General features: G+C 37.0%; 1 protein-coding gene across 2 annotated transcripts; it reads left to right on the top strand.

Annotated features, from left to right (window-relative positions):
- Positions 1–238: 238 nt before the first annotated feature.
- RB195_008647 (uncharacterized protein) lies at positions 239–10014 on the top strand (the record flags this gene model as incomplete). Of its 2 annotated transcripts, none has more annotated exons than XM_064195249.1 (11): positions 239–334; positions 1741–1853; positions 2745–2872; positions 3049–3233; positions 4022–4126; positions 4693–4790; positions 7073–7191; positions 7283–7395; positions 8607–8729; positions 8826–8950; positions 9930–10014. In XM_064195249.1, the coding sequence occupies 11 exons, from the start codon at positions 239–241 to the stop codon at positions 10012–10014; spliced, it is 1290 nt and encodes a 429-aa protein (XP_064046393.1). The 2 variants fall into 2 exon arrangements, with proteins under 2 accessions (XP_064046393.1, XP_064046394.1); XM_064195248.1 differs by lacking the exon at positions 9930–10014 and adding an exon at positions 9345–9474.
- Between the last annotated feature and the right edge of the window lie 1823 nt (positions 10015–11837).

Raw genomic sequence — 11837 nt, 5'->3', positions numbered from 1 at the left:
TTAAAAAAAAGGAATTATTAGAAATTTTATGCCTATAATTAAATTGAAATTAAATTAAATTTCATTTAGTTAAATTGAATGGCTATAATTTCCTTCAAGCATTCTTTTCTCATCGTGATTGTTAGAATAAAAAATATCAGAGTTTTATCTAAAAGCTTGAAATGATTTGACTTTTTATGAATGTAATCTTTGTGGTTTACACAAAAAACTTTCCAAAATCCCAGATTTCGCAGGAATAATGTGCCTCAAACTTTGCTTTGTTCTCCTGCTTTTACCCGTTTTGGCTCAGAGTGCAGCTGCATTGTCTGCAGAGACAAGGAAGTCTTTAATTAAGGTGAGCTCTTTTATCTTACTAAACAAATAAACATAAATCTATACAAACAAACGTAAATAATAGAAACATGATCAAAATAATAAAATAATAATAAAAATAATAAAATAGAAGTATAATCATAAAAAATGAATAGAGAATACATACTTCAAAAATAATAGTAGATATCAGTCAAGAGCAAATTATGAAGCTTGTTGTTGTTGTGTGTTGTTTGAGAGGACAAATGAACAAAATAAACATAAGCAATAACATTATATATTAAATTTTACTTACAGTTTACATATTTACTCGAAGTAAACTGTAAACTTCGAATAAACATGTAAACTGTAAGTAAAATTAAATCCACAATGTTGCTTCATTTATGAATACAAGCAGTTGGTTGGCAGGTGTAGTGTAGCGGTTAGAGGTTCCGCTTCCTGCACGATCGATCGGGGGTTCGAATCCGCTCCAGTGCTCACCAAGCCTTTCATCCCTTCGGAGTCGATAAATTGGTCCCGGACTTGTCTGGGAGGATAAAAACGCTGACTTGACACATCGGCTGCCCCCTGCAAGTCATTTCATAGGCCAGTTACACGTTCGTAAACCTCAAACAATTCTGAATAGAAGTGAACGTGGTAGCGCGGGTCCCAAGCGGATTGATTGACGCCAGAAACTTTATCCTTTTTAATTAATGTAACGACTTGAGCAACATTTCAAAAAAGAGGAAAGAAAGTTAGAAAAATAATATTCTTCGACAGTACTGAGGGGGAAATGTTCAAATAAATAACGCAAACAAACAAATAAATAGATGTTCAAATACATTTCAAATAATAATTCAAATAATAAATAAATATTGCGCTAGACACTTTATCCTTTATCCTTTTAAACAGTTGGTTATTAAATACAATTTATCAGTAATAATTTTTCTTCCAGAGTCTTCGAGGTAAGAGTCTGGAGGAGCGGCAGGCTAGATTGCAGCGTCTTTCCGTATTGTATGCCAGCAAAGGAACTACGCCCAGACCTCAGAATGCGAGTACAGTTGAAGAGGTGCTCGGCTTGGCTTTTTTACATTATATATTTTATTTTACTTTATTTTATATTATGTATTTTATTCAGATTTCTTCATGTACTCTAGTGATAGCTAGCTGTTTTTTTTGTTTTTTTTTTCTTGTTTATTAAGAATCGTATGAAGTTGTTGAAGGGTAGTTCGTTGAGTTTTCATATCGTCTGGATGCTTTCTGTAGGGTGATGAGGTGCTTGAGAGGATAAATCACTAATGGCTTTGATTTTTCCAGGCTCTGACAAAGGCGATAACGCCGAAACGTTAGCCGCTGTTTAATAAAGGCGATCAATATCATATCAAATCAATAACAATCTTGGCTGCAGCTCAGAAAAATCAATTAAGAACTAGTTCACAGTTCACTTTACAGGGATTTTCCAATGAAACACTGTTAGAACCGGACAGTGAGCCCGACATAGTGGAACTCAGCGAGAAAGGCGGTGTTGCCGACTTTCTTTTCCAGTCGGATATTAATTTATCTGAGTAGGTTTATTTGTTTATTTACTTGTTGATTTACTGTCTTATATTCCAGAAATAAAATTGCCTCAAATACTGATCCATGGTAATCATAGAATAGACAGAAGTGAACTAGTGTACGGTAAATAAAGACATAGAGCAAGAAGTAATAAGAATTAATATTAATAGAATTATATAATAGTATATATAACGGCATATAATGGTATAATAATAGAATTAATAATAGTAATTATAATAATATAATAGTAGAATTAATATTAATAGAATTATAATATTTATTATACAGACGGGTACCGATATCGAAAATCCAGAGAAAAGTACAACAAAGAAAACAGAGGGTCAATCTAGTATACGATTACGATCAATAATCAGGTGGAGCTCGAGACTTATTGATTCTTTTGTTTTCTTTGTTATACTTTTCTGTAGATTTTTAGTAACGATACTCGTGTGTGTATAATAAATATTATATTACTTCTTATTACTTCTGGGGTGGGTGTGGCGAAGTCGGTTAGAGGTCCGTTGTAGTCACACGGTCGAGAGTTCCAATCCGCCCTATTGCGTACCGAGCCTTTCATCCCTCCGGGGTCGATAAATTGGTACCGGACTTGTCTGGGAGGATAAAAACACTGACTTGATCATCGGCTGACCCTCGCAAGTCATTGTAGGAGGTTAACACGCGTTCCAGAAAACCTCAACGATTACGAATTCCAGTAAAACGCGTTGGCACATCCTGAGTGGTTTGATACGCCAGTGAATTTATTTTTATTTATTTTATTTTTATTACTTCTTGCTCTATGCCTTCACGTACCGTATACTTCTTCATTTCTAACTATTTTTTGTCTTTTTTTGCATAGAATCGGTAACGTTAGATGTGAAAATTTGTCGCCGTTTTCACAGGGAACAGCTGGAGTCGATTGAGAAAAGTATCGCCTCGAACGAAAGCACTCGAAGTAAACGTCAAGTAGCCGTGAATGCTGGTCTTTGGTTGGATAATACTGTCTATTACTACTATGATCCAAGTATAGGTATGATATCTAGGATAGAAAATGCTTTGATTCATTTTGCTCTGGATTGCAGCTCTTCGGAGAAAAAACGTTTTTGCTGAAAAAAAAAGCCGAGAAAAAGAAAAAAATTCTGAAAAAAGCCTCTTTTCATAAAAAAAAATCTCAGGTGGTGACAATGAATTATCCGAGAATTTCAGTTCAACGGAAAAAAACCATCACCAAGATGGCACTAAATTACATTCAAGCTCGGACATGTATTAATTTTGTCGAAAATTCAACAGCTTCGAATCGAATACGAGTATTCAACGGTGGCGGATGTTATTCAGCGGTTGGCAGACGAGGTGGTGAACAAGATCTATCGCTGGGAGATGGTTGTGCTCAGGTAACTTATCATCTCTGTGATCAGCTCCTCTTGAAGGCAGGGTCCCATCTGATTTTTTGTCTACCTGTAATTTTTCTTAGAATTCTTGCGTCTAACAACGTGATGACTCCGAAATTACGCACACAATTTCACTGCTTTGGAAAAATTGAAATTATTTCTTTATTTTTAAAATTTTGAAAATTATTTAATTGTTGTTAAATTATATTATGTACCATTATTAAATTATTTCTATTTTCCTATTTTTATTATAATTTTTTTAAATTTCAAAAATTTTTAAAATATAATCAAATTATATTATACATGATTATTATTAAATTATTTGTATTTTCCTGCTTTTATTACTATTTTTTTGAAATTTTAATTTTTTTAAAATTATTATTAAATTATATTGTATATCATTATGAAATTACTTCTATTTTCCTATTTTTATTTTTTTTGAAATTTTAAAAGTTTTTTATTATTAAATTTTATTATACATCATTATTAAATTAGTTCTATTTTCCTATTTTTACCTTTTTTGAAATTCCAAATTTTTTAAAATTATTATTAAATTATATTATATACCATTATTAAATTGTTTCTACTTTCCTATTTTTATTTTTTTTTGAAATTCCAAAGTTTTAAATTATATTATATATCATTATTAAATTATTTCTACTTTCCTATTCCTATTATTTTTTTTCTAAATTTCAAATTTTTAAAATTATTACTAAATTATGTTACAAATCATTATTAACTTTTTTCAAATTTCAAAAATTGGCTCTAACTGAAACGATTGTTGTTTGCAGATGGGTCTTGTCGCACACGAATTCACACATGCCCTGGGGGTTTGGCATATGCAAATGCGAGATGATCGTGATGATTATATTCGAGTTGATTTGACAAATGTGGCGGTAAGGTGTTTTTAGCGTGATTTTTCTGGAATTATTAAGAATTATTTGGGAACTATAAGGATGCTTAGAACGAATCGTCGTTGCCTACTTCGCCGGCAGATAATCGCTGCTGCCTTTTTCATTTCCAATCGATCTTAGATAAGCAGAAAAATGAAAAAAAATCTGGTAACCTGGAATTTTGACGTTTCAATGTAGCTAATTGTGGAATGAATAAATCCTGACTTACCTAGATGATTAGGGTTCGAGGATATCCCCAACCGATTGGTTTTATCTAATTTGGCACATTGTGTGTCATCAGAATTAATACAAGTTTCTTTTTTTTTCGTTCCTGCGTCAAATTTGATCGCGGAAATATTAAACAAATATGAAAGGGACTTTATTCGTCATGCGTATCTTCACAGTAAAATATTTTTCATCAACATGAAATCATTAGAGGACTTAAGGACTATTCGCTTGCTTCGATGAGAAACTTGTTTTTAACCAAAAGGTGCTGTGAATTCAGATGCATGAAGATTTGAAAAATGATATTATTTCTCCATAAAATGAGTGTAAAAATTAAATTTCAGCCAAATATGCAAGGAAATTTCTATAAGGTCTCCTCGGCTGAAGTTATAAACTACAATCCGTACGAATATGGCAGTATTATGCAGTATGCATCAAATACGTAAGTGTTTTTTTTTAGTAATCAGATCCTATCCTTACTTTTCGGGCAGATGTAGCTCAGTAGGTAAGCGGTTCCACTGTAACTGCACGATCGATCGAAGGTTCGAATTCGCCCTAGTGCTCACCAAGCCCCTCACCCCTTCAGGGGTCGGTGAATTGGTATCAGACTTGTCCGGGAGGATAAAAACACTGAATTGGCACAGCAGCTAGTCCCCGGAAGTCATTCTATGTATTTGTAGAATGCGCGTTCGTAAATCCCAAACGATTCTGAATTGAAGTGAACGCGGTGGCGTGGGTCCCAAGTGGATTGCGGGAACGGACAGGCACGCTCACACCAGACGCTTTATCCTTTGTCCTCTACCCTTATCCTTAATTTAGGCAATTATTTATGTGATCAAATGTTTCTGTAATGTCAATATAGGGGAAATTTTGGCATAAACTCTTGTGTTTCATTGTTTCACCGAGCGTCTGCGTGTTATGTTATTTTATTGGGTGGACCCGATTTCAGGTGAAGTATTCGTATACGGGATCATAGATTATGGAGACGGGGGTGATCCCGTTCATTTCTTCCTAATTGTCGTAAAAAATGGCGCGCTATTTTCTACCACGAGTTCGATTGGAGCGCGCCAGCCGTGTGCACCTGCCACATCTTCCGGACCGTTTTTTTGCGCCAATTAGGAAGAGATGGACGAAATCACCCCTCTCCATAATCTACGATCCCGTATACGAATACTCCATCTTGAAATCCGTATCACTTCAGATTCGTGGGGTGCCTTGTGCTTTAAAGTACCCACAGTTGTGTCGATCGATCGATAATTTATTTAAATTATGACGACTGCACTTGTATTGAATTTAATAGTGGAGGGAATATAGGAGTATTGGGATATGTTAGTGTTTTCAAAGGACTCATGACTTCTGTATTTTTTCCATATGTTAATTTTTACCTCATGATTTGTGAAATATCAATTATTATTAAATTATATATATATATATAAATAAATTATATATCATTATTAGATTATTTCTATTTTCCTATTTTTATTATTTTTCAAGTTTTAGAATTTTTCAATTACTATTAAATTATATTATATATCATTATCAAATTATTTCTATTCGGTCGGTCCGAAAGTCTTTCACCAAATTTCGTACTTTTCCCAAACAAATGTAACCTTATTGTTCATAGATATCAATCAATAGAATAATGGTCATCAAGATCAACTACGTATGTCCAAGGTTTCACTAGACTATCAATTCCTGAAATCCGGAACTCCGGCGGCTGCAAGTCGATGAGGCGTGAAACTCACTTCCCTGCCCTTTGTGATCGTCGAATTTTTTTTTCTTGTAGATGCAACTTTAATGCCTCAAAGAAATGGCAGTCATAGGGAGCCACGTTAAAGGCATCACTCCACAAATCTGAGATGGCACAGATTTCAGGTGGAATAATCGTATACGGGATGGGGAGACTATGGAGAGGGGGGTGATTTCGTCCATTTCTTCCTAATTGCCGTAAAAAACGGCCCGGAAGATACGGCTTCGGGCATTCTGGGGCACTATTTTCTACAAGGAGTTCGACTGGAAAGCGCGCTCGCCTTGTGCGGCGCCGCATCTTCCGGGCCGTTTTTTTACGGGAATTAGGAAGAGATGGACGGAATCACCCTCCTTTCCATAATCTACTATCCCTTATAAGAATACTCCATCTGAAATCCGTACCACCTCAGATTCGTGAGGTGATGCCTTTAAGAAAAGTGTAAGAAAATTGGCAATTTTGCTCTACTTCATGACCATACCCGACCTGACTTGGTAAAACTTACTCGTCTGAAAATTGGAGTTCTACTTTTGGGAAATTCCACTGCAGCTTGCTTATTCTCCTGAATTTGCCCTGTCTGACTACCATTTCTTTTGGGCACTGAAGCTGCATCTACGGGAGAAACCATTCGATGATCAGAAAGAGCTAAAGGGTGAGATTTTGCGCTTCTTCGACTCACAGCCGACAGAGTTCTTCACTTCTGGAATTGATGGTCTAATGAAGCGTTGGACAAACGTAGTGGATAATTATGGTAATTATTTTGTTGATTAATATCTGTGGACAATGAAGTAAAAAAGTAATAATAAATAAATAAATAGTATAAATAAAGTAATAGATGAAAAATAGTAGAAAATAAAAAATAAGAATAAAAAATAAAAAAGCTAAGTGAACTTTCGTGCAATACTTTTGGGGCAACCTAATAATCTTCCAATATTTTCTATTCAAAAATGACTTCGGATACAGAAATATGTTTACAGATTCACAAGCAAAGGGAACTCAATGATTCCGCTTGAAGGACGTTTTCTACGCACGTTGGGTTCTCGTGCGATCTCATTCTATGACATTAAAACAATTAACGATCACTACAATTGCATTGGTAAGCTAATTTTATGCCGAATTCTCTGGATCAATAGTAGTGAATGTGATCTTTGAAATAGGCATTCTCCATTGCATGGACGAGATTTCAGATCAATGTACAGTTGCTCCAGCTGCATGTGCAAATGGTGGTGAACCAAATCCAAAAAATTGTACAATTTGTAATTGCCCGTATGGATACGGAGGAGCTTTGTGTGATCAACGGGTAGGATTTTCTCTTTTAAAAAATTACTTAATTGGTGGCTGGTATCATCGCCTGACGAGGTTCTTCACATCTTTTCCATGGGCGTCGTCCTCGAACCTGGCTCTGTCAGATCTTTTCTATCCATAGCGAGAGCTCGTAGAGAATCCATCCATTCTTCGCTGTTCCATAAAGTGTGTGTAAAGTGTCTGGCGTTAATCAATCCGCTTGGGACCTGCGCCACCACGTTCATTTCAATTCAGAATCGCTTGAGGTTCACGAACGTGTAACTGGCCCCATACAATGACCTGCGGTGGCTAGCCGATGTGTCCAGCCAGTGCTTTTATCCTCCCAGACAAGTCTGGCACCAATTTATCGACCACGAAGAGATGAGGGGCTTAGTAAGCACTAGGGCGGATTCGAACCTCCGATCGATCGTGCGGACGTGGTGGAACCTCTAACCGACTGCGCTACACCCGCCGCGTCATTGTTCTATATCCTACCAAATGTGGGGGTTTTGTTTAAAGTGTCGATCGACTCCGAGTGACACCAGTACCCTCAAAACGAAAATTTCCGGTAGTTTCGTGTAACAAAACGGAGATCGAGGGATCTTACGCTCCCTCAAGGTATTCAACCTTTTTGGGTTGGACTTCGGCGGTGTACTGGATAACACCAGTACACCTTTCTGCACCTTTCTGCAATATCATTTTCGCCATATAACTGTGCAACTTATGTTGCTCAGATGTGCCCGGAGGGTATACCTATATACCTGTTTATGTTTACTGCGAACAGGGCTTTAGTGAGCAGATAGGAACTCGCAGACTCGTGTAAGCGGGTTCGCGAGTAGGACTACTTTCCATAAGCTGCAGAGGGGTGTTTTCTTTGGAGAGGAGAGAGGGACCATTTGGACCGTTTGGACCGTTTGGACCTTTAGCATACGGCACAGTGTGAAACACTTGACGTAATTGAAACTTTTTTCGGAGAAAAAAAATCTCCTCAAAAAAGAGTAAAATGTGCCCGTAAAAGGTAGATGAGAGCATCGTAGAAGTTAGATGAAACTAAGGACCTAAATTGTTTGAAATATTCAAGATATTGATAAAATTTGAGAACAAACGAAAAGAGCTAACGTGATTTGGAAAAAAGAATTCTTGAAAGACTGAAATTTTACAATTAATTTTACCCGTCGAGTTGTCTTTTTAATAGATCTCCAGCTCATCATCCAGAACTATTTATAGCCTTCTGGTTGCGGTGCGACACTTACAGCGACCGCCAAATGGCAGGTGAAACAATTCACCTTCGGAAATGCCAAAGTGACTACGAATCGGGATACGTTTATGCTCTGTAATCACTGGATAAAGGTGAGCTATTGCACTTCTTACGGTAGTAAGATCAATTTCTATGATCAACATTATGAAACAATGTTTTTCAAAAATTTCGCTAGTTCCTAATTATAGGCACCCGCTGGGAAACAAATCCAAGTCCGTGTCACATATATAAAGGACCCGAAATGTCAAATTGGCTGCAGACTCAACGCCATCGAACCAAAAATCAAAGCGGATAATTTGATCACAAATGCGAGGTAAGGCTGGAAAATATGCGGCCGTATACAGGCACCGCCACGTGTCCCTCCACATACGACCGCGACGCGGCCGCTGCGCTTCACAAGTAGATCGCACTCTGTTCGTCTGACGTCTCGTCGTCGTCTCATCCCGAAGTCACCGCTGAAAACGATGGCATGATTATTTCTGTGGAACGGTAACGGTGCCTGTATAATTTTGTAATCGATAACGTATTCCTTTCAGGATATGCTGCGGAGATCTGTTGAATTTTGTCCTTACCAGTGAACTTAATCCAACTCCTATTGTTTCATATAACAGATTTCAAACATCGACATTCACATTCCATTACAGATACATTTGAGGAAATATTGCTTGGAAGTATGAATGCATTTGTAATGATGTTATTCATTTTAGAATATGTGGACATTTCCCAAATAAAAAATTAACACCTGTTTCAATGATTAAAAAGAGTTTCGCAAAGAAGGAAAAATGCTCTGGAGGTCTATTTCTGATCCCATGCCTTGGATCCTTGGATCCACCATGAGGTATCGGTACCCAGATGGGCCTTAAAGGCACCACCCCACGAATCTGAGTTAGTGCGGGGGTGGAGTATCCGTATACTGGGTGGTAGATTACGGAGACGGAGGTGGTTCCGCTCATCTCTCTCTCTGCATCACTGCAAACAGTCGCTTCCAGAACGCTGTTTTGTACGACGCCATCCGTTGCAACGCTCCACCCCTTGCGCCGCCTCCGACCTGCGATTCGTCGAAAATCAATTCGGATTGCCCCGATAGGGGGAGAGGGACGCTACGCGTGCAAGGGTGGCGCGCTGCAATAGAAGGCCTCGTACAAAACAGCATTCGGGGACCGGCTGATTGCAGCGATTCGGGAAGAGGTGAGCGGAATCACCCCTCTCTCCATAATCTACGACCCCGTATACGGATACTCCACCTGAAATCCGTACCACCCCGATTCGTGGCATTCTGCCTTTACATACAGCCCGAACACGAATGATCGCATGGTGAATAGGGAACTTAGGTCCTGGACAACTCCAGTGGATCAATTGCCTGGCACTGACGATTGACCAGGATTAGAATTGATTGACCAGGTTGAAGGCATTTACACGGCTCGGCAGTGAAAAGTACCGAGGGCGGAAAAGCGTCGTGGGACCCTCTTCGCTGCAGTAAACAAGCTGTAGTATATCTAGTTGTTTTCGTTTGTGTTTCTGTTTATTTTGAGACTATATTTTACTTATTTCCTACTTCTTAAGTATTAACCTTCTTCTGTATATATTTGTGATTTTTTCTAAATAGTTTTTTTTCTCAAGTCGTGGCCTATTCAGTAATTATTAATCTCCCTATTCGTTAATTATTAGTCCATTTTTGCTTACATTCGTGTTTTTTTAATGGTTTTTTTTTTCGAGTCATAGTCAACAATGCAGAGGGTCTCAGCGGCAAATCGCCTTGCTTTTTTTCAGGAAAATTTCCCCGAAAAAAATCCTTTTGAGTTAAAAGTTGGTTGGGTTGGAAGCTATGTTTCACGTTTCAGTTGAACCTGATCCATAAGTTATATCCTGTAGTGAGGCTATAGTGTGCTATACATACATATCTCTTCCGAAACGATGCGCTATGGTTCAATACGAGAAGCAATAAATCTTATCTAATGTTCTTCGTAGTCGGTTTTTAGAAACCCAATGAAAAATAGTCGTTGTTAATCAAAACTAAGGTCGGGAACTTGCAAGGATTCCCAGAAGGATTCGAATGTTCGTAGAATTTGCACATTTCTGTTAACTCGATGTAACTAAGCTGAATTCCCTTCAAATGAATACTAAAAATTATGAATTTTATGAAAATATTGAGGTAGTACGGTTAGTTCGTGGATTGATTATCTTTATATTTAACATAGTTTATATATGATTAGTGTTATGTAATATATATATATATATATATATATATATATAATGTATATAATCATAGTTGAAAATCTGGATTAATGCTCCATTTTACTGAAAAAAAATCTGTTTAAAAATAGAAATAAAAATAATTAATTATCCTCTTTTAAAACTCCTAATAGCTACGTTATGTCTGCTGAAATTCGCTATCATCCATCTTTTTTTTCGGAAAAGAAGCCATCAAAAAAGAGTAAAATGTGGCCACGAGAAGCAGATAAAAGTGCTACCATGAATTATTCAAGATATTCATATTCATTCAATATATTAATTCATAAATATTCATCGTTCATTCATTCATCGGTTCTGTGGAGCTGGAAAGTTCAGTTTCCGAAATCCTGACATAATCCTACAATTTGTCTAGTCGATTCCGATCAACGTGAAGCAAAAGCCAACACTCTTTATCAGGGATAATCAAAAAGTTTAAGTCACTATACGAGGATTCAAGGAACGTCGATTTTTTACGCTTCTGAAAGCTCTACGAAAAAATCCATCTAGGCTTTTTCTAGCTATGTGTTTTCGACGGTTTTTAAATTGCACCTGACTGACTTGTTTATGTTTATCTGAATTGGCAGTAATTACGGCTTTAATTACTTCTTAATTTACAGGTTTGAGAGGTACAGAAAAGTGAGTTAACGAAGGCTGCGGAAACTTGGGTTGTTTTCAAGCCACATGTTTATCAAAACTAAATTCTTGACTTATATTTGAAATCAACCAAGCTCGTTTGCTTTCGAATGGTATTTTTCATAATTTAATTTTGCCAACTTCCAAGAATTCCGATGGCATGAGCGACCGATTAATTCGTCGGCGACGGATTTTGGATTAGAAGTTGGTAGTGGTGTTAAAGTGCTTAGACTAATTTTTAACATATATAGGTGGATTGAACCGTTAGATATGAGTTACATAAATAAGGATTATGTGAAAGGAGGGATTTGGGTGTTGTGCGTACATGCGTTACG

This window comes from Necator americanus, chromosome III (assembly GCF_031761385.1).
Source record: "Necator americanus strain Aroian chromosome III, whole genome shotgun sequence".
In the NCBI taxonomy this organism is placed as follows: domain Eukaryota; kingdom Metazoa; phylum Nematoda; class Chromadorea; order Rhabditida; family Ancylostomatidae; genus Necator; species Necator americanus.
The sequence above is the reverse complement of the archived record's forward strand: the minus strand, read 5'-3'. Positions and strand labels throughout refer to the sequence as shown.